Source organism: Pelophylax lessonae, assembly GCF_965119305.1.
Source record: "Pelophylax lessonae genome assembly, chromosome: 4".
Lineage (NCBI taxonomy): Eukaryota > Metazoa > Chordata > Amphibia > Anura > Ranidae > Pelophylax > Pelophylax lessonae.
In genome coordinates this window covers 195033331-195057138 of record NC_138771.1, presented here as the reverse complement: position 1 = coordinate 195057138, position 23808 = coordinate 195033331, and the positions used below count along the sequence as shown (strand labels likewise).

The following is a 23808-nucleotide window of genomic DNA, read 5'->3' as shown; positions in this document are numbered from 1 at the left end:
GTAATGTAATGCTTTACCTTGCAAAAGGTCAATTCCAGTAAAGAGTTACATATTGACATTTTGCATTATGTACAATACTGCTTCACAGAGTTTTTCTGTATATCGTCCCATTTTCTAAACCTTTGCAAAAATAGAGCATTTTGCTACAGTTCAATGAGTCACCTTTATTGTTCCTGGATTTAGCTTATTAAACAACATATGTTTTAGTCTATTTACTTTAATAATTTCTAATAAAAAATGTTTTATTTCCCTATAATTTAGACAATAGTACTTGTCTGTAAGACATGTAGATTACACTTTACAATTTGCATTGTGAGAAGACTGTGTATAATTCTAAAAATCAAATTTTTCTTTTTGGATATTTGAATATTATGTCTCCTATTAGTTTTGCTTCTAGGATTGATGAAAAACCTGGATGATTCTACCTATCATCCATATGAGGTGCCTTAGGAGCAAAAGAAGATTTTTGCTTCAATTAGTCTACTGTTTTGGGCTATGTTCTGACAGCACTAGGGTCATTAGTTTGTGCACTACCTGAATGGAGTTTGCATGTTCTGCCTGTGTAGGTTTCCCCCCACACTCCAAAGACATGCTGGTAGGTTAATTGACTCCTGTCTAGATTTCGTCCTAGTATATGTATGTATGAATGTGATTTAGGGACCTTAGACTGTAAACTCCTTGAGGGCAGGGACTAATGTGAATGTATAATACATATGTAAAGCGCTGCGTAAATTAAGGGCGCTAAAAAGTACCTGAAATAAATAATGTTCTGCCTTCCTTTTGCTAGTCAACTGGCCAGCCTTCATATCACACTAAAGCCTCGTACACACGCGTTGAAAATCGGCAGGGAATTTTCGTCCAACGTCCGATCGGCCGATTTTCGGCTTGTTAGTATGATGCTTCGGACAACCGACTCCGACTTTTCGGCCGAAAAAATCTGGTGTGCAGGCTATAAAATTTTTGTCCGCCGTCAAAACACGGCCGATTTACGTCAGTCAGTACAGATTTCGACAGAGAAAAATCTAACGAGCAAGACTGGGCATGCTCATAGAAGAAAGATCACAAAGAAAGCAAACCAACACATGACATCACTTCTGAAGTAGAATTTTGTCGGGCGAGAAAATTTGTGTGCAGTCTAGGCACATTCCAACCAGGGATTATATCAGAACACCTAATTACAATGACTAGCTAATGGTCAGGGAAACTTTCACCCAACTGCTAGCAGTTTATTTATAAATGAAAGGTGTCAGAATGGAGGAACTGTAACACAACACATTATTCCACCAAAAAAAAACCCCAAGTGGATTAAACTGAAAATGATGGGTGGCAGTCTGGAAACTTTTCTCCTACATGGGACAAAAACAATTGACTAATATGGCTACAATCACCTAAATCATACATGGGACTGTGTTAGGGTTCTTTAACACGGGCTTTCCGCCTGGCGGACTCCGTTTTGCTCAGCGGGGATCGATCCGCCGATCCCCACTGAGCAAGCGGATGACAGGTCCGTCACCACTTACTTTGCAAAGACAGACCTGTTAGATCCCTGCTCTCCTCTATGGGAGATCGAATGAAAACAGATCGCCTATACGTTTTCATCTGATCCTATCCGATTCGATCCTCCAGTTGGATGGAAAATAGGATTTCCATCTGTCTGGACTTCATAGACTGATTGGATCGGATAGCGGCGGATGTCAGCAGAGATGTCACCACTGACATCCGCTGCTCCATAGGGGTGCATGGAGCATCAGATCAGATCCGCCTGAAAAACTGACAGGCGGACCGGATCGAAAAGTCCGTGTGAAAGAGGCCTAAAGCCCCGTACACACGCACAGATCGTCGTCATACAAATGTTCGTCTTTTCTCCCCGGGATGTCGGTGTCTGTTGAAAAGTGCAAAGACAGCACAAGGACAGCACAAGAATTTTGTCCGCAGACTTCAGCTGACTGCAGAAGTGATGTCATGTAATGGTTAACTTTCCCTGTGTTTTTTATTTTCTGAGCATGCCCAGTCTTGCAAATCTGCGGTCTGTCGGCTGATTTCTGTACTGACAGGCGAACAATCGTCCGTTCTGGTGTCTGCAGACAAAAATTTTCATGTTTGCAAGAAAGACTCTTGTCCGTGGATTGTGCGCAGACATCTGTCGGAGGCACCATACTAACACGCGTACAATCGGCAGATCTTTCGTCCGCCGACGTTTGTATGACGACGATCTGTGCGTGTGTACGGGGCTTAACAGACAGAAAACCCTGAGCAGTGAGCCACCTGTGACAGCCCTGCCTATATTGGCTATTGAGAAATCTGGCCATGCCTAAAGGTGAGGCCACAAGACTATTTTGATGACCAGTTAAAATGGGGAACTATTTTTCAAAACAATGTAAAAAATAGATATTTGCTGTGCTAAAGCACACAGTATATCAACTATAATCTATATTGCATGGAAGATAACATTTAAGCTCTAACACTTTGCGCATCGTATGTCTATATGTGTGATTATGTGTGAGTGTCCATGTGAGTAAAATGCTGTCTGTACTATTGGAACACTATCAGTACTAACAAAATACACTAAATAACTATAAATGGTTTCCTGGTAAAGGCAGCAAAATCTGTGTCCTAGGAAAAATAGAAGGGATACTTAGAAGTCCTTTCTTTGAAAACATCTAATTGTATCTATTTTAAGGAAACACCCACAGCACCAAAAAGACGGTTGCAATAGAAGAAACAGCAATCCAAATGTAGCATTCACTCATTTGACCTATAATAGTAACTAATACTTAAAGGACTATCAGCACTTTCAATAATTTAACAATACAGCATTAAAACAATATACAGAACCAAACAAAGCTATTCAATCTCACTTGATTCTGCATATTGTTCTATAATGTTCTTGCCTTATTGATTAAACACAAGCATAACACAATGATGCTGAATTACTAAAGTAGTGATTTTCATCCTAGTCTGTGCTCACCCCAAATAAACTCATCACCCTGTACTTGACTGGTTATCTGAAGTGATCACAGGCGAGGATAAAAAAAGTACTTTAGTAAATCACTTATTAAAGCAAACAAAACATGAAATGCTACCCCACAAATTTACCTTATTTTTGCAGAAATTTGTTTTTAGGTGATCATTCTTGTGTCACCTTTGACCTCAGACTGAAAGAGGTGCTGAACAAAGCTCAGTAATGCCAGTCTTTCCATTGATTAGAATAATTCATCTCTAATCTTGCAGCTCTGCTAACATTTGTGAAGCACTGAAGCAAAATAATATTCTAACAAATGCTTATGTAACAATAACGTGTAAGATTCTGTGACACTAGCTAAATCACCTAAACTGTGCACAAAGTGAAAACTGGTAAATGACTAAATAATATTTTGTTTGGGATAACACCAGACTTCTGAGCTGTTTCAGATTGCAGACAGTACTTACCATTGCCAGACGTCGTTCCCTTCTTCACATTGTTAATTCCAGATTTAGCAGTCATTTTCAACAATGCAAAGGGACAAAAGCATTGATTCCCCTGGCATGATCATCACTCTTTTTTTCCTCTTCAATGTCAGCGTCAGGTTTTGCCCAGCCTGGAGTGTGACGTAACCAAACATAACTGTGTCTAGAGCCACCAGACTCATACTCCTCAGCCAATCCTAGGCCAAGGATTTTCATTAATTATATACCCCGTGGAATGACAAGTCGGATGCAAATTGAAGCTTGCAGAATCTTCCTGTCTTACTGTAAAGCAGAAACTGTCATGTGCGGCTTGCTCTGCGTTTCTCTGTTCCAAAGTGTATTTTTAGTCAAGGAGAACTCAAGTTACACATCAATAACCATAGGCTTATAGATCATTTGTGTTGCCTGGACACTCTGCATCCTGTAGGGATTGTGTGTTTTAAAATCAGGTCCATTAGCCTACATAACAATTTTCCAGTAGTTGGATGGTTTTAATATCAAATCATAACAAGAAAGATGCCTGACTACAGATAAGCAAATAATGGACCTTTTATTGACTAAAACCAAACATTTGCAACTTGTAACTGCCTTTGACCTTTGGGACATTGGGGAAAAGAAACGATAAAATTATCAGAGTCACTTCCCCATCTTTTGCTTACTAATTGGACTGGGTCTGATCATTGCCTTCAATTACCTTCCCCTTCTATTAGGGCTCTTTCACACGTCCGCCTCCGCAGGCGGATCCGTGTTGCTCAGCGGGGATCGATCCGCGATCCCCGCTGAGCCGGGCGAATGACAGCTCCGTCTCCGCTTGCAGAGCGGAGAGGGAGGTGTCTCAGCACCCGCTGCCCTCTATGGGGGATCGGAGGAGAGCGGACCGCTTGTCCGCTCTCATCAGATCCCCTCCGATCCGATTACTGAACGGATGGAAAAATAGGGTTTCCATCCGTCCAGATTTCAGCACAGGATCGGATGCGGATGGCAGCGGGTTTCAGCGGAGGTGACCTCCGCTGACACCCGCTGCCCCATAGAGCTGCATGGAGGATCCGATCAGATCCGCCTAAAAAACTGACAGGCGGATCTGATCGGACCGCCCGTGTGAAAGAGCCCTTAAGCTGATTGCACATTCCCCTTCAGCCCCACAGTGCACGAGGCAAAGCAGGGATAAGAAACAGAGACATTTAGTAATGCCCCGTACACACGTGCAGATCGTCGGACGAAAGATCGGCCGTCTTTTGTCCCCGGGCTGTCGGGGTCTGTTGAAAAGTGCAAAAGACTGCACAAGAATTTTGTCCGCCGACTACAGCCGACTGCAGAAGTGATGTCATGTGATGGTTAACTTTCCCTGTGTTTTTTCTTTTCTGAGCATGCCCAGTCTTGCTAATCTGCTGTCTGTCGGCCGAATTCTGTATTGACTGGCGAATAATCGGCCGCTCTGGTGTCGGCATACAAAAATTTTAATGCTTGCACGACAGATTCTTTTCGGCCGAAAGTGCGCTGTCGGCTGTCGGAAGCATCATACTAACAAGCCGAAAATCGGCCGATCGGTCTTCAGCCGAATCTTTTCGGCTCACAATCTGCACGTATGTACGGGCCTTAACAATCAGCACACATTGTTAGGCACACATTTAACCCCTTGATCGCCCTAGATGTTTAACCCCTTCCCAGCCAGTGTCATTAGTACAGCGACAGTGTATATTATTAGCACTGATCACTGTATTGGTGTCACTGGTGATGTCAGTCAGTTCCCCTCCCCCCCCTTCCCCAGCATCAGTTATGCCTCGTACACACGCAACGATTATCGGCCGAACGATCGTCCGACTTTTGTCCAAGTTGTGTTTTGTTGGTTGGAATGTGCCTAGACTGCACACGAATTTTCTCGGCCAACAAAATTCTACTTCAGAAGTGATGTCATGTGTTGGTTTGCTTTCTTTGTGTTCTTTCTTATCTGAGCATGCCCAGACTTGCTCATCAGATTTTTCCCTGTCGAAATCTGTACTGACTACACGAAAATCGGCCGTTATGTTGACAGCCAACAAAAATTTTATAGTCTGCACACCAGATTTTTTTCTGCCGAAAAGTCGGAGTTGGTTTGTCGGAAGCATCATACTAACAAGCCGAAAATCGGCAGATCGGACGTTGGCCGAAAATTCCCTGCCAATTTTCGACACGTGTGTACGGGGCTTTAGTGTCAGATTGCTTGATGCACTATCGCAGCCCCATTATAAGTTGCTGATCACCATTACTAGTATAAAAAAAAAAAAGTCCAATATATACATAATATAGTTTGTAGATGCTACAACTTTCATGCAAACCAATCAATATACACCTACTGGGGTTTTTTTTTTTTTTTTTTTTACAAGAGACATGTAGCAGAATACATTTTGGCCAACATTTAGAAAGAAATTCAATTAAAAAAAAAGTTATTGGATATGTTTGTTTTATAGCAGAAAGTAAAAAAAAAATGTTTTTCATGCGTTTTAATCTTTTTTCATTTTTAGCGCAAAAGATTTAAAAAAAAAAACAAGTGGTGATAAAATACCACCAAAGAAAGCTTCATTTGTGTGAAAATTATCTTGTTTGGGTACAAATTGGGTATAAATTTTGTTTGGGTACAGCGTTGAATGACTGCGCAATTACCAGAGTAGAGTCCTTAAAAGAGAAGCACGGGCAAAGCTTTTTAGACCATTCTTCTCTTGTGGGTCACAGGAGTACATTTAGTTTTGCTCTTCTTTGTCCCAGAGTCAGCTAATAGTGGGCTTTTGGCCTCTATCAGCTGATGTGGCAGAACTGCTCCAATAATGATCCAGCTGCCTGTGCCTGCCCGCTCCCCTGTCCAGCACTACAGTGAACACTAGAAGAGCAGAGAAAAGAGCGCTGACTGACAGTTATTGCTCTCCACTCTGAGCAGACCAAAAGTTGATTGCTCAGTTCTCAGTTGTAGAGATGACATAGGACAGATGCAGCATCACACCAATGTTGCAGCATGGGGGTGAATATATGGGGTTGTTTTTTTTCAAACTCCTTTTACCTCCTTTGAAAGATTCCTTAAGCAGTGAACATTGGGTAATTCCTGAGTTCACCTTCAGAGCCAGTTCACACTGGGGCGACTCAAAGTTGCCCCGACTTTGAAGCCGCCCGTGCAGCACGACTTCATGGTGGCTTGTAAATTACTTCTCTAATAGAAGTCAATGCAAGCCGTTCCGAAGTCGCCCCCAATTAGTGCAGGATCCTTTTTCTAAGTCGGAGCGACTTGAGTCGCTCTGATTAGAATGGTTCCATTGCACAGAATGGAGCGCTACTTGTCAGGCGACCAAGTCGCCTGACAGGTCGTGGCAGTGTGAACCGGCTCTTAAAGTTTTGGGACCAACGTAATTTGACAGAGCCAGCAGCACCAGATCAACTGAACTTCTCTTCTCCTCTCTCAAATAAGTAACCTTTGACACCAGTTATATTTTAGTCTATAAGGGGGCATACTTCCCTGACCCAACAATGTAAGGCATCGGTGCTCAACCTATGGTCCTCCAGCTTTTGCAGGAACTACAAGTCTCATCCTCTGCCTTTGGGAGTCATGCTTCTAAATGTCAGCCTTGCAATGCCTCATAGGACTTGTAGTTCCACAACAGCTGGGGGCCACAGGTTGAGCGCTCATGTTGTAAGGGATATTCAATGTAACAGGGCAATCTGCCCACTGACCGATGTAACGGCCTTTTTTTCTCAATGACCACTAAAGTGGGGAGGGAAGCCTTTTTCTTTTATGGATACTAACTTAAAGGCTTTGCAGTAAAAATGTAATGGGCGTTTTGATACAAAGGGGTGTATGTATAAAAAATGTGCCATGTGGATGTCCTAAAGTGATATTAAACCCTCATATTTTTTAAGCACTTTCAGCATCTGATGTAATTATTTACTGAGAATGCATGTAAGCATGTACTAAGAAGCAATTCTTGCATGTAGGGACTAGAGTTGTGTCTCCCTAGTTGTGTCTGCATGCATCAATACATACATATAATGGGCGGAGGGAAGGCCAAAAGGCAACACATCCCATATATACAGAACGTATGACCAAGAAATATGAGAAACATGGCACTTTTGAGGTGCCAAAACAAAAAACATATTCTTCACAATAAATATAAAACAAATTAATCTTATTGTACAAAGACAACATAGATTTTTTTTTCAGGTCAGACAACATAGATCTTTAATCAAAATTTGTAAAAAAAAAAAAAAAAATAAGTAAAGAAAACAGTACAGATTCCTTTCTTGACTGTAGGTTAAAGCTGTCTTCACATTTAGACAGATGTCATTGTTGGTAATGAGAACTGAAGTACAAGGGGTCTTCAAAATATTTCTGCACCTTTATATTTTCATTGGAAACTGTGAAGGTGGGAGGAGTAGCAGTTGGTCGTGTTTGAGAGTGTCATGTGACTAGTCTGTCTGGCAAGCAGTTTAGTAAAATTAGTATAAATTGTTTTTGAAATTCTTAATAAAAAGAGTAAAAAAAAGTGCAGAAACTTTTTGAAGAACCCTTGAAAATGTTTTTTGTTTTGGCACCTTGAAAGTCCCATTGAAAACACATGACCCTGTAGCCAAGGATGGCAAGACACTTCCTTGCTCCTCCTTTCTCCAAGTAAACAAGCTGACTGGAGACTGCACTGTCCACTGTTAACTCTTTCCTGGGAAGTCCGAAAGATCAGGGAGAGCAGGAGTCAGCAGTTTGAAATTTGCATTGCAAGTGCTAGGGTAATATTTCTAACTAATACTTTACTGGGGAATGCTTATTTTATTGTGCTCAATGTGTTAAAGGCATTGTATTCTTTCAAATGTATTTGTTTTTTTACTTAGGAATTAATTTAGTTATATTCCGTGTGCTGTTTGTTTGCCTTAGGCCCCTTTCACACACTCCGTCCGTAGGACGGAGTCCGTTTTTTTCAACGGGGGATCGATCCGCCGATACCCCGCTGAGCAGGAGGATGACAGCTGTGTCTCCGCGCTGTGTGCGGAGACACAGCTATCAGATCCCCATGCATCTCTATGGGGAAATCGGATGGGAACGGACCGTCGGTCCGTTGCCATCTGATCCGATCAGCTGGACGGATGGAAAATAGGGTTTCCATCCATCGAGATTGAACGGATCCGCTGACATCCAATGCCCCTTGCCCCATAGGGATGCATTAGGGGGACCGTTTAGATCAACCAAAAAAATGGACAGGCAGATCTGAACGGTCCGCCTGTGTGAAAGGGGCCTTAAGCTGGATACACACTATGTTTGATTTACTTTAGATTTACCTTCAACTATGTAGTGCAAGGAATGTGCAAAAAAGCTATCAGCGCAGATATGTGAAATAAATAGAAAAAGATTTTTTGAAATATCCGGCAGCCACCACCAGATAGTGTTATACACTTCCACAATATAAGTAATTCAAAACAAACAGGTGCTGCGTCAGAAAAATGAATAGTGAATATGTCAAAAACAAAAAATTATATGTATAATGACAATATGTGTAAATAATAAGCAAACTCAATGACCTTAAGGCCCCGTTCACATAGGGGCGACGCTACTTCGCACCGCGACCTCCGAGGTCGCGGTGCGAGCAGCGCGCCGCGACCTCGGAGCGGCCGCCACGGACTTCATAACTTTGAAGTCTATGGGGGTCGCCTCCTGGTCGCCCCAAAGAAGCTCCGGACCCTTTTTCTAGGTCGGAGCGACTTGTGTCGCTCCTATTAGAACGGGCCCGCAGCTTCCCTATGGGAGGCGACCTGCGGCGACCTGTGAGGCGACCAGGTCACCTCACAGGTCGCCCTAGTCTGAACCGGGACTTAATCATAAGTGTTTCCCAATATCACACAAAAAAAAATCAAAAAATAATTAAGTCAATAAATCAATATGTGCATACACTCAAAATCATGAAATTAAATGTCCATAAATAGGTGCATTCCAATACTGGCCACCACAGACGTGATTAATATATGATATTGTGCTTCACTCCACCGCCAACAGAGATCAAAGCCTCTCACCTTAAGATTTGACCCAGAACACTGAGTCAAAAACAGCTTTTTTACCCCTCCGGGGTCACAGGCAGATGTCGCCAAATGGTAAGGAGGTCTCAGACGGATGCACAGGGACAAGGTAACAGCGATGGTGCCGCTTTCACACAGGGCACATAGAGATCACAACATAAGCAAAGAAGCAAAAAGAAATCTAATGCTCTCCGTGCGGATAAGCTGGTAACAGCCGTTTATTAAAATCAATATACTCACAAACAGCCACTTGGAGTCATGCTTGTAGCAATGAGATCGCACAGCTGAGAGGATACACCGAGCAGCAGGGAAGGCTCCGCCCCCTATACGCGTTACGTCTAAGCCTATTGGGCGCTGACTTCGTAGGGGTACGTTGGTTCGCTTGAATTCTCCTGGGGGCGAGTGCGCACTGCCGGGGGCACGCTCCTGTCCCCACTAGGCAGTGGGGATGCTGATTCATGGGACCGGCGGCGGCAATTGCCGCCAGACACCCGCGATTGCTCCCCACTGAGAGAGAAAGACAGTCAGCTGTTGTAAACACAGCTGGCCGTTGTTCTCTCTGAAATTATCACAGAGAGCCTGTGAACCTTCTATATAGGATCATAGGTCTCTATGATCATTTCACAAGCCACACCCCCTCCCCCCCGCAGTTAGAAAACACTCTCCTAGGCTCACAAATAACCTTTGATCACCCCTAGGTTAACCCCTTCCCTGCAGTGTCATTATTACAGTAACAGTGCATATTTTTAGCACTGATTACTGTAGTAATGTCACTGGTCCCCCGAAAAGTGTATCAAAAATGTCAGTTAGGGGTCTGATCTGTCTGCCGCAATGTCCCGCTAAAAAAAATAAAAATGATCTAAATCTTTCCTCTAGTTTGTAGACGCAATAACTTTTGCGCAAACCAATCAAAACACGCTTATGGAGATTTTTTTTTTATTTTACCAAAAATATGTAGCAGAATACAAATTGGCCCAAAAAGATGAAAAAACTGAATTTTTGTAAAATCTTACCTGTAAAATTCCTTTCTCTGAGTCCTCCGACAGTCGCCGCCTCTTCATATTCGTCACATATGGGGTATTAGACTTTGCTCCGAAGGAGTAGCTAGGCAACAGAATATGTTAACATTAAAGCTTTTAACATATCCCACCCTCAAGGGGTGGTCCCCTCAGTCAATACCCTCCTACTTCCTGCAACCATATCTCAGTTTCAGTGGAATAGCAGTAGAGTATACAACCAAACCCCAAAAGAGGGGCGGGGGCGGCGACTGTCGGAGGACTCAGAGAAAGGAATTTTACAGGTAAGATTTTACAAAAATTCCGTTTTCTCTTACGTCCTCCGACAGTCGCCGCCTCTTCATATTCGTCACATATGGGGACGTCCCAAAGCAGTGCAAACATGAGGGATGGGAAACGCATCCGCGCCGAAAGGCAACGCAGTCTCCGCATCAAAGAAAGGAACCTTACCAAAGGAAGGAAACCAGCTGGGCTACAGGAAAAAATAATTGCTCAACAGGAGCAACAACCCAGGAAAAGACAAAGAACCAGGGGATAAAAAACTTATCCCAACAGCCAGAGGTCCCCAACAAGGGACCCTAGGGAATTGCCGCACTAAGAACCTTGCGGCCACAGGAAGCATCCGCCGATGCCTGAACATCTACTTTGTAGAATTTTGTGAAAGTGTGCACGGTCGACCAGGTCGCCGCCTTACACACCTGGGCTACAGAAGCCCCATGACGACAGGCCCAAGACGTACTCAGAGATCTAGTAGAGTGCGCCTTCACAGGCACAGGGGGAACCTTCCCCTGCAAGGCATACGCCTGTTCAATGGTCTGCCTGATCCATTTGGCGATGGTAGATGCCGCCATGCCCTTCCGAGGACCCTCTGGAAGAACAAACAAGGAGTCCGTCTTTCAAAAAGACTCAGTCGATTTAAGGTAAACCCTTATCGCCCGAACAACATCCAAAGAATGTAGCCTCACCTCCTGTGGATGTTTAGGCTTCGCGCACAGCGAAGGCAAGACAATATCCTCATTAAGATGGAATTCCGAAACTCGCTTCGGAAGAAAAGAAGGATTAGGTCGCAAGACCACCTTATCCAAATGAACAACCAGATACGGAGACTTGCAGGACAAAGCCGCCAGCTCTGACACTCTGCGAGCCGAAGTGATCGCAACCAAAAAGGCGACCTTTTTGGACAACATAGACAACGAGAGCTCCCTGATCTGTTCAAAAGGAGCACGTTGTAACACAGATAAAACGAGATTCAAGTCCCAAGGGGGCAGAGGATCCCTCCTAGGAGGAACCAGATGCCGCACTCCCTGAACAAAAGTGCCAACCAAGGAGTTGGAAGCCACGGGACGTTGAAACAGAACGGCCAGCGCAGACCCCTGACCCTTTATCGTAGCCAGCGCCAAACGCTGATCGACACCTGTTTGAAGGAAGGACAGCACTCGGGAAACCGAGTACGTGCGGGGTGAAAACCCCCTGGACTCACACCAGGCAAAATAGGCCTTCCAAGTACGGTAGTAAACCTTCCCCGAGGAAGACTTCCTCGCGTTGATCAAGGTATGAACGACCTCCGGGGAGAGACCCTTCTCCTTCAGGACCTCGGTCTCAACAGCCAGGCCGTCAAAGCCAGCGACTGTAAAGCAGGATGGTATATCGGCCCTTGAGACAGGAGATCGTCTCGAAGAGGTAGACGCCACGGGGCGTCGACCGCCAGATTCACGAGGTCTGCGTACCAGGACCGGCGAGGCCAGTCCGGTACCACAAGAATCACCGTGCTGCGTTCCAAGTATAACCTGCGAAGGAACCTGGACAGCAACTGAATCGGTGGAAACGCGTACATCAGCTTGTACTGATGCCACGGGGCCACTAACGCGTCCGACGCGTCTGCCCGAGGGTCGCGCGTCCTTGCCACGAACCTCCTCACCTTGTTGTTGAGACGAGACGCCAACAGGTCCACATCTGGAAGACCCCACTTCGCGCACAATATCTGGAAGACAGCCGGGTGGATAGACCATTCCCCCTGATCCAGGGTCTGGCGACTCAGATAGTCCGCCTGCCAGTTCTCCACCCCCGGAATGTGCACCGCCGTTATCGCCGGGACATGAGTCTCGGCCCAAGTCAGAATGTCGGCCACTTCTCGAGCCGCTCGGGCACTCCTGGTGCCCCCTTGGTGGTTGATGTAGGCCACCGCCGTGGCATTGTCCGTCTGCACCCGAACCGGGCAGCCCTGCAGCCGGTCTGTCCAGCGATGAAGACAGAGATTTATCGCACGCAATTCCAGAATGTTGATCGGAAGGGAGGACTCCCCCTCCGACCAAGTTCCTTGGGCGGACAGAACGCCCAGAACACCACCCCAGCCCGACAGGCTGGCATCCGTGGTGATCACCGTCCACGAGATAGGACGAAACGACTTGCCCCCGGACACCATCGGGGACTGGAGCCACCACAGAAGGTCTCTTCTGGTGCGATGACTCAACGAGATTTGGAGATCCAGAGATTGCGGACGCCCGTCCCACATGGACAGGATCTCTGCTTGGAGATACCCCGCAAGTGAAACTGGGCGAAGGGAATCGCCTCGAAGGCCGAGACCATCAATCCCAGACATCTCATGCACGTCCGCAGAGACGAGAGCGGAACGTCCCGGAGGGACCTGACTTCCTCCTGAAGAGTTCTGAGTTTGTCTTCCGGCAGGAAGACCTTCGCCTGCACCGAGTCCAGGATCATTCCCAGGTAGGGAAGACGAACCGACGGACTCAGTGTCGACTTTGGAAAATTTATCGTCCAACCAAACTCCTGCAGAGTTTGCATCGTGACAGACAGGTCCTCCTCCAGACCCTGGCTGGTCGCAGACCGAACCAGAATGTCGTCCAGATACCCCAGGACAGAAATGCCCTGGGCTCTCAATAATGCCAGAACCGGTGCAAGCACCTTGGTGAAAACCCGCGGAGCCGAGGCGAGACCAAAAGGCAACGCCACAAACTGGTAGTGATCCTCCGCAATGGCGAATCGAAGGTACCGCTGGTGACCCTCGAAAATGGGGATGTGAAGATACGCATCCTTCAAATCGATGGAGGCCATGAATTCCCCCGGAACCAGGACAGCCACCACCGACCGCAGGGATTCCATGCGGAACTTGCGAACCCGCACAGAGCGGTTCAGAGCCTTCAAGTCCAGAATTGGACGAACCTTGCCCTCCTTCCTGGGCACGGTGAACAGATTGGAATAAAACCCCCGAAATCTGTCCCGATGAGGCACCGGAACCACCACTCCCTGAGCCCTCAGGTCCCGCACCGCCAGGTGCAGGTCCCGTAAACGCTCTGGAGACAGCTGAAGATTTGAGGGAAAAAATCTGCTCTCCGGCCGAGAGAGAAACTCGATCTTGTAACCAGATCGAACGATCTCCTGAACCCATCTGTCCCGCACGCGGGCCAACCAGGGTTGAAGAAAACCGAGCAAGCGTCCCCCCACCCCAAAACTGGGTGAGGGCGCCCCTTCAGACCGCACTGTTATGGGCTGCGGATCCGGACTGACCGGACTTCTGTTTCCCAGACCAGGGCTTCTTTTGAGAGCCTTGACCTTTGAACGGTTTGCCCTTGTAGTGCGACCGAAAGGCACGAAAGGACCCCTGAGGGGGCCGAAAATTAGCATGCTTCTTCCCAGAAGCCCCCTTAGCCTTGGGGAAATGGGGCAAGAGAGTGCTCTTACCTCCGGTGATCCCCTTAATCAACACATCCAAGGACTCCCCAAAAAGGCGAGACCCATCATAAGGCAGATTGGCTAAGGTCTTACGTGAAGATTGGTCCACCGACCAACACTTCAACCAAACCAGGCGGCGAGACAACACCGCCACGCTGTGCACACGTGCAGCCAACGGAACTAAGTCCAAGTCCGCATCACACAGATACATGACACCCTGGTGGATTTGATCCACCATATCCAGGGTCGCCGGCGAGGCCGAATCGGCCACTAGGACGCGCCTAAGCATCTGCGTCCAACTTGCGACAGCCTGGGCCGCCATGAGAGAGGCAAACAGAGCCTTAAGCATAGAACCCGTAATAGAGTAAGTATGACGGGCAAGAGACTCCAATCTCCTATCCGTGGCATCACGGAACACCGGGGAATCCTCTGCAGGAATCGCAGTAGATTTGTTTAAAACCGCAATTGCGTGATCCACCGGGGGTGGCACACACCACCGTTCATCAGTGTAAGGCGAGAAAGGATAACGCAGCTTGAACCTACTTGGCACAGCAAAAGGTTTGCGTAGATTGCGCCATTGTTCCTTAACAGCGCGCTGAAAATCATCATTGCAGGGAAAAACCTGCGGCGTCCTGCGTTTTCTCTGCGTCCCATAAGCCGCCAAGGCAGCGGGGGACACACTTCATCCTGCAAACGCAGCGTTTGTTTTATGGAAGCAATCAATTCATCCATGATTGCAAGCTCTTCAGGCGAGCCAGGGGGAGAATTATCAACCCCTTCAACTTCAGCCTCCACCTCGGACCCCACTAGATCCAGGGAGGAGCGGGACCCCGATAAGGAGACCCCCGCCATAACAGCCCCATCACCTTCACCCTCAGAATCAGAGGAAAGAGAAACTCTGGGTCTCTTGGTAGATTGAGCAGCCACCAGCATCTGCACCTGAGCAGCAAGGCCAGCCACAATAGTGGCTAAATCCCCCCCTGGGGGGGAAACAGCGGTCCCCTGGCTATCCACCAAGGCGGTAGGAAATTTGCCCTCCTGAGAATCCATTGCCCCAATATCAAAATGCCGGATAATAAAGGGTTAACTGCCCCCTTAACAAGCGCGGCGAGCGCAGCCCACCGCACCACACACAAGCACAATGAGACCCCCACAGGGACAATAAAACTGACACAGGCAATGGATAAGAAGGATATAACCTGAGGAGACCCTCGCTGCTGCTGCTGCCTCGATCGGTGTACCCAGGAGAAGAGGAAGTGATGTGACCAGGGCGCTCTATGAAAGCCTATGGGAGGCTACAAGAAAATGGCCGCCATGCATGTAGAACATGCGGCCGGAGCGAGTGTAGGCAAAATGGCGCCGTTTGGCGCCGAAACCGCCGCTCCACAGTACAGTAATGCACACATTTTAGCCATATATAAAAAACATAGTAGATCGCCGCAGCGATCGCTGTATAGTGCCCAAACATGCCACAAAACATGCCCCACAGCACACAGCTTCTCACACTGACAAAGCTGACACGCATAGTGTCACACAGCTCCCCCCCCCCTTGCAGCCCACAGCATGCAGCCGAGTGATAGGGAGACAAACAGTGAGAACAGAGGCAGGTTACACAGTCCCAGACTGACACCCCCCCAGACAGACAGGTCCCCACATAGATACACTTACCTCACAATGGAGTGGGGGACCCGCACAGGCGAACAAGCCGCTGCACATGAGGCAGGGAGAGTCGCATACAAGACGCACAAAATGGGGGTTAAGAAACCGCACAGCGTCCAGTGAGGTAGCCACCTCACCAATCATCCCTGCACCGAACAGGGATGGGTCGTTCACTGTGCCAGGAGCGTTACCTGGCTGAACGCTCGATGGCAGGCTGGGAAGCCACTGACCCACGACCTGCGACCAGGGGGATCAGCCCGAGACCCAGCCCGCATGATCCTCTTCATCAGAAGAACTAACTAATGCTGACAAAAAGAACAGCTAAGTAAAGGTAGAGAGAAAACTCAAACAAAAAATCAAAAAATAAGAAAGAGTCTGGGGCACAAAGCCCCAGCCACTCCTGACAAGCTAGACATTGGTTCCTTCCTATGGTTGCAGGAAGTAGGAGGGTATTGACTGAGGGGACCACCCCTTGAGGGTGGGATATGTTAAAAGCTTTAATGTTAACATATTCTGTTGCCTAGCTACTCCTTCAGAGCAAAGTCTAATACCCCATATGTGACGAATATGAAGAGGCGGCGACTGTCGGAGGACGTAAGAGAAATTTAGATTTTTTTATTGTTTTTTTGTTTTTGGGGATTTTATATAGCAGAATGTAAAAAATATTGTTTTTTTTTTTTCTTCAGAATTGTCGCTCTTTTTTTGTTTATAGAGCAAAAAATAAAAATTGCACAGGTGATCAATTACCACCAAAAGAAAGCTCTATTTGTGGGGAAAAAAAGGACATCACATTATTTTGGTACAGTGTTGAACGACCGTGCAATTTTCCATTAAAGTAACGCAGTGCCGAATCGCAAAAAAATGGCCTGGTTATTGAGGGGGCAAATCCTTCCAGTCCAGAACTAGTTAAGGAAAGAATATTTAGGAAAGGAACATCAGAAAAACACAAAGCAATGAGTCATCTTTTTAAAGGGGAGGACTTTATTGGCTTGGGTATATCTTTGGTAAAGAATATTTAATTATCTGAACTGAAAGTCACAGATATGTTTTTTCTTGTGTTAATCCTTTTGCATTGCTGCCTTTTTTATGTATTTTAAATTTGATATAAAGCTTAAAGTGGTTCTAAAGCCCTAGGTTTTTTTTACATTTTTACCATTGTCTCCTGCTATTGTCAACAAAATTCTGTGACGAGGGAGTGAGATGTAGGGTAGGGGTGGGTTGCACTGTCTGTGTCAATGAGTGTAGAAAAGGCAGCTTGGGAGTGAGCCCGCACGAGTGCCCCCAGAAGCAGCTTCATATGGGGACACTCACTGAAGAGGAGGAGCCAGAAGTGCTGGCAGGGGACCCCAGAAGAGGAGGATCGGGGGTGCTCTGTGCAAAGCCATTGCACAGAGCAGGTAAGTATACCATGTTTGTTATTTTAAAATAAAAAAAAACAAAGTTTTAATGAAACTTTAATGTGGCCATAAACCCTTACATGTATGCAGTGAAGTGACTGGCCTCACGTGATACACAGAGATGAAACAAATCCTCCTACATAAGTTGTTCCTCTTTATCCACTGCCCTCTCTACTCTACATCAGTTCAAAGTCTAGAAATTATATAGCTTGTCTGAGCTTTTAGTGAGCTAAAGTTACACTCTGCAGAGCTCAGTGAGGAGAGCTCTGGGAGCTGATTGGTGGGAAGGGACACACCCCCCTTCACAAAGCACACAGGAACAGAGCTGAGGCTGTGAATCACAGGCTGTGTGCTGGAGCTCCCTCCCCTGTCACCTTTTTACCTTTTGGTATCAGGAAAACTTGTCAGAAGTGACTCATACAGATAGCAGAGGAACAAGACAGCAGAGAGCAATGACACTTAGTGCTCTGGTTTGAGAAAAGTGTGCACTAGAGGGATATCAAAGGATAGAGGCAAAAAACCGTGCTAGTCCCAAGATGAACAAATGAATAAATTCACTGACTAATTATAAGCATATGAGTGCTCAGAAAAAAACAGATGAAAAAAAATAAATCAAGAAAAACGGCAGCCAGCACAACAGAAAACCATATCCGTAAATGCAAGTAATAAAAAAGTGCAGCGCCTAGCATAATAATGAGAACTAAATATATGTACATAGATGATACAGGTTAATGTCCTATGCAGACATGAATAAACATGGCTTGTACATATAAAAAGCAAGAGAGTCCTGGCATTAAACAGTCTCTAAGGTAAATGAAGGATAAGTGATGATAGGAAGCCGCTCCCACTGCAGAGTAATAATCCACCACCGTGATGTAAATGACCGGGGTACTCTTACCAGCTGAGGTGGACATTCAAACTTATGAAAGGTCAATCAGGCATATACAACAGGGGTCAGCTCAGCAAACACTAATCATCAGCCTCCATGAACTCCTTATATCGAACTGGATGTAAACTTATCGAATATAAAGCATCCCCAGCTCCTTCATAAGTACCTCATGCAAAAACAAAGGGGAGTCCAATAGTGTAATACGTCCAAAAAACAATGTATTGGTAAAGAAAAGACAGGTAATCACATAATGTTTGATTGAAAACAGCATGGAATAACAAAGATGGCCGCGGCGGAAGCGTGCTTACGTGTGTCATACGTGACTGACGCGTTTCGTCATCCTAGACGTTGTCAAAGGCGTGATGTAATTTTTTGTGAAGAATCAACAAGCGGGACACAATCATGAAGTGGAACAAAATTTATTGGATATTTCAAACTTTTTTAACAAATAAAAAACTGATAAATTGGGCGTGCAAAATTATTCAGCCCCCTTAAGTTAATACTTTGTAGCGCCACCTTTTGCTGCGATTACAGCTGTAAGTCGCTTGGGGTATGTCTCTATCAGTTTTGCACATCGAGAGACTGAAATTTTTGCCCATTCCTCCTTGCAAAACAGCTGGAGCTCAGTGAGGTTGGATGGAGAGCGTTTGTGAACAGCAGTTTTCAGTTCTTTCTACAGATTCTCAATTGGATTCAGGTCTGGACTTTGACTTGGCCATTCTAACACCTGGATATGTTTATTTGTGAACTATTCCATTGTAGATTTTGCTTTATGTTTTGGATCATTGTCTTGTTGGAAGACAAATCTCCATCCCAGTCTCAGGTCTTTTGCAGACTCCATAAGGTTTTCTTCCAGAATGGTCCTGTTTTTGGCTCCATCCATCTTCCCATCAATTTTAACCATCTTCACTGTCCCTGCTGAAGAAAAGCAGGCCCAAACCATGATGCTGCCACCACCATGTTTGACAGTGGGGATGGTGTGTTCAGGGTGATGAGCTGTGTTGCTTTTACGCCAAACATAACATTTTGCATTGTTGCCAAAAAGTTTGATTTTGGTTTCATCTGACCAGAGCACCTTCTTCCACATGTTTGGTGTGTCTCCCAGGTGGCTTGTGGCAAACTTTAAACAACACTTTTTATGGATATCTTTAAGAAATGGCTTTATTCTTGCCACTCTTCCATAAAGGCCAGATTTGTGCAGTATACGATTGATTGTTGTCCTATGGACAGAGTCTCCCACCTCAGCTGTAGATCTCTGATCAGTCTTCTCCTTGTATGAGCTGAAAGTTTAGAGGGACGGCCAGGTCTTCGTATATTTGCAGTGGTCTGATACTCCTTCCATTTCAATATTATCGCTTGCACAGTGCTCCTTGGGATGTTTAAAGTTTGGGAAATCTTTTTGTATCCAAATCTGGCTTTAAACTTCTCCACAACAGTATCTCGGACCTGCCTGGTGTGTTCCTTGTTCTTCATGATGCTCTCTGCGCTTTAAACGGACCTCTGAGACTATCACAGTGCAGGTGCATTTATACAGAGACTTGATTACACACAGGTGGATTCTATTTATCATCATTAGTCATTTAGGTAAACATTGGATCATTCAGAGATCCTCACTGAACTTCTGGAGAGAGTTTGCTGCACTGAAAGTAAAGGGGCTGAATAATTTTGCATGCCCAATTTTTCAGTTTTTTATTTGTTAACAAAGTTTGAAATATCCAATAAATTTTGTTCCACTTCATGATTGTGCCCCACCAGTTGTTGATTCTTCACAAAAAAAAAACAGTTTTATATCTTTATGTTTGTAGCCTGAAATGTGGCAAAAGGTCGAAAAGTTCAAGGGGGCTGAATACTTTCGCAAGGCACTGTATATATATATATATATATATATATATATATATATATATATATATATATATATATATATATATATTATTTGCTACTTTTATTGGTTGTTTGTAAAAAGTCACATTTGTAAGTTACCTTGTTTATATTATTTATATATATATATTATATATATAATTTGTTTTCCATATACTGTAAAATGCACAACAGAGTTCAGGATGCTAATGGAAGTGTGCATACACCAGCATGCAGAGAAGGAATCCCTGCTAGTAACCTGCGTAGGCTCTCATGCTGGCACATCGGCGCACATCCACGCATTGCTGAATACCAAACCTCAGAACCAGTGCCAAGCGACCTGTTTAAAGGAAGGAATGGTGTCTGATAATCGCTGGTTGACCTTGAGCTACTTGTGGTCCTTGTTCCTGTTTTTCCTATTGCTTGACTATCTGTTGCTGACTCAGCTTGTCCCTGGGTAATTCCTTATGTAATGTAATGCCTTATGACCTCAGCTTGCTGCTTGACCTCGCTTCTGTCTGATCTCCATGTATGACTTCAGCTTATTGAGCTAGATCCTGCTTCTGTTATCAGTTGCATACCAGTGCATCACCCAGGCTTGTCTGTTGGCCATGCCTCTGCTACCTGCTGTCTACCTGCGCATGACCTGGGCTTGTCTCTTGGCCCTGCTTCTGCTAACAGCTGCCTTCCTGTGTATGACCCTGCCTTGGCTCTTGACCACATCTCTTCTTCCAGTCAACTAACCGTGTATGACCTTGGCTCAGCTTCCAGACCACATCTACCCACTTACATGCACCATGCCCTGTCTACTCGATCACTATCTCTGCAGACTATCTCTACTTTCCAGGACTCTGGCAACCGTGCTACCCTGAGCTTTGCACCATCATTCAGGTGTGTTTGGACCAGAGCCGCAAGGAAGTCCTTTCATCATTTCGGCCTCCACCCAGGTTTGTGACACAGAGGTTAAGTAATGAGTCACTCCTCTGGCAACTTGTGCTATTGAGCTCTAAACAGGTTTTTATAACAATGGAAAAAAGGAAATATGGGGAAAAGGGGTGTAAATCTCTACCCACTGGCTGGATATAATCTGCATTATATTTCATAAATATCCAGGAAAAAAAATAAGTTCAAAATATATATTCGACATAATGATTAGCACTTTCACAAAGAGAAATTGAAATTTATGTTTAGCTAAATAGAAGTGTTTTAGGATAGAGCTTCATAAAAAGAGTCCAGTTTGTTTTTATACCATTTCAATTGTATGGGTTTAATTTCTCTATTTTAAAATGTCAGTATAGCGGTTTGAATAGATTTTCTTTCCTTATTTTGGCCAGGACCAAAAAAAAATTGGACTTTTGACTTACCGTAAAATCCATTTCTCTGATGTTTATTGACAGACACAGCTCCTGATCTTCATAGCCACTGGATTATACTGCCCCCTACTAGAGTAGGACACTAAGCAGAAAAAGAATCTGGCTACGCCTATGGGCAGTCCCAGGGGGTATACTCCCTCTCCCTGCTATAGGTACTCAGTTTAGTTACAAGCAGTGTGAGAAGAATTACAACCCCACAGAGGGGTGGGTGCTGTGTCCGTCAATGAACATCAGAGAAATGGATTTTACGGTAAGTCAAAAATCCCATTTTTCTTTCGTTCATTGATGGACACAGCAGTGTTAAAGATGAGGGGTGGGAACAGCAAAACAAATTCCTAAGGCTAAACAGTAGCCAACCTGGCAACAGGAGCTCAACCAAAACAACTGGAGCCCACCTGAAAAAAAACAATACACCCTCAAAGAGGATTAGGTCCTCTAAACAGCAACCTGCAAAACCTTGCGGCCAAAAGATGTACATATTGCGGGTCACAGCCTCCACCTTCCTGTCAGCCAGATCCTCAAAGGCTGGGGAGTTTTCAACCAGAATCATGGTTACCTTGTTCAATCAGAGGGTCCAAACCGGAGGGTCCACCACCGGTGGAAGAGTCCACTTCTTAATAAGGGGCTCCTCATAGAGGTAACGCCTAGGAAATCACTTAGAGACCCCAAGGGGACACTTTGGTTATCCCCACTATTTAGCGACAATTTTGTCAAAATAGGCGGGGAAAGGAAACACCTTTGCTGCTCTGGATGGCTTGTGAGTGCCAAAGGGAACCTGCGCTTCCGTCACAACTTTAGCTGCGTCCTTCATCTTTAGGGTATTAAGCACAGATACAAAATCTTCGTGCGCAGTTGCAAATGTGGAGCAGAACAACAGAAACAGGCACCTGCAGCCACCAGGATTATCTTCACTGCAATCAGGAAGTAAAAAGATCCAGGAGTCAGCACCAGGGGATGAGGAGGGGCTCCCAGCGCCGAAATCGCCACCCAGAGGGCTCCACTGTCATGGCTGCCTCTATTTTCAATGGCACACCACCGCAAAATGGCCACCGGACTACACAAACATGGCCGCCATGCATAGAAACACATAGGTTACAACAAAAAAGCAGCCCCACACGGCACCAAGAGGAAGGATCCCCAGGCCTCAAGGACAGACCCAGGCAGGAGCCCCCACCAGGTTCACCCCCCTGCACAGCTGATCGTCCGGTCGCTGGTGGCACACCCCCCAGCCCTCATCGCCAGTATAGCGCCCTGCCTCCACCCCAGGAGGTGGACCAGACCACCCATACACCCCCAGTTAAGTGGAGGGGGGTAGGATGGGGTACAGATGAAAGGGGTGTGCCTGACGCGAAGGAGGGGAACCTGGGGGTCCGACCATCCCGAGGAGCCCACGTCCACCCCAACACCCTCCAGGGGGAGACAGGGGGACAGCTACTCAACATACCAGGAACCAGGTGGGCACCGCTCAAGACAGAACCCCTCTCCATCACAATGGGGGGTCGTTAGCCAGGAGGAACACTGCGACTGGGGGCAAGACACAGTCGTATGCGACCTCGCAAGGCATTTAACTCGCAGGCCATCCCCCGTCTAGTGGAGCTATGTCACAGCCAACCTAGCATGGAGCTGAGGTCTGCGCGCGCTCGCTGAGCAGACTGGGGTGACCACTGGATCTAGATTATTCAGCCCGTTGCCCAGTCTGGCAGTTGATTGTAGATCTCACAGGAAAAATCCAGGAGAAAAAAAGTCTATCTAAAAAGAAAAAATTTGCCAGGACCAGAGATCCCAGCAAGGAATTAGGTCCTTATTCCTGACTAGGTAGAAAAAAAGTGTACTACTCCTGTAGGGGGCAGTATAACCCAATGGCTATGAAGAACAGGAGCTGTGTCTATCAATGAACGAAAGAGAAAAAAAGCTTTTTTTTGCAGCCCCCCCCCCCCTTATACTTTCCTGAGCTCAAATTCGATCCAGCACTGTACTTCAGAGCAACAGCTCTCTCCACTCTGTAACTCCTCACTGGAGATCGAGGCAGCAGCGGAAGCCAATTGCTCCTGTTGTTGTTAATCACAGCCAGTGAGAGAGATGGGGGAAAGGAACTAAGCCATGCTGTGTGTGTCAGTGCATGCACAGAGTTCGGCTTAGGAGCAAGCCCACACAGGTGTCACCCATAGCAAGTGGATTGCTATAGGGTCACACAGGGGGAAGGGGGAAAGAAGAGGAGGATCCGGGCTGCACTGTGCAAAACCATTGTAGGTATGTATGACATGGTAATTTATATTTTTATTTTTTGCATTTTTTCCCTTTAGAATTACTTTAATACTGCAAGTTCTAAATCCTGCTTAATCTAAATACAGGCAATTTCTAATATAACACAGGAGAAACCAGGAAGCACAATCAGGCAGTAGCTGTTCTAAAAGTATTTAAATGGAACTTGTCAAGATGAAATATGGTTGCTGTCATTG

General features: G+C 45.8%; 1 protein-coding gene across 2 annotated transcripts in view; it reads right to left on the bottom strand.

Annotated features, from left to right (window-relative positions):
• The window catches only part of PRKAR2B (protein kinase cAMP-dependent type II regulatory subunit beta), a 288149-nt gene that overhangs the window by 228881 nt on the left and 35460 nt on the right, over window positions 1-23808 (bottom strand). Inside the window, exon 1 of one of the 2 annotated variants that reach the window (XM_082254394.1) lies at window positions 3430-3549. The exons of the other annotated variant lie outside the window; for it this stretch is intronic. Coding sequence (XP_082110520.1) covers window positions 3430-3484 — 55 coding nt within the window. The 5' untranslated portion in view covers window positions 3485-3549. Of the gene's footprint in view, window positions 1-3429; window positions 3550-23808 lie in introns of those variants that run through there. 2 annotated transcript variants of the gene reach the window in all.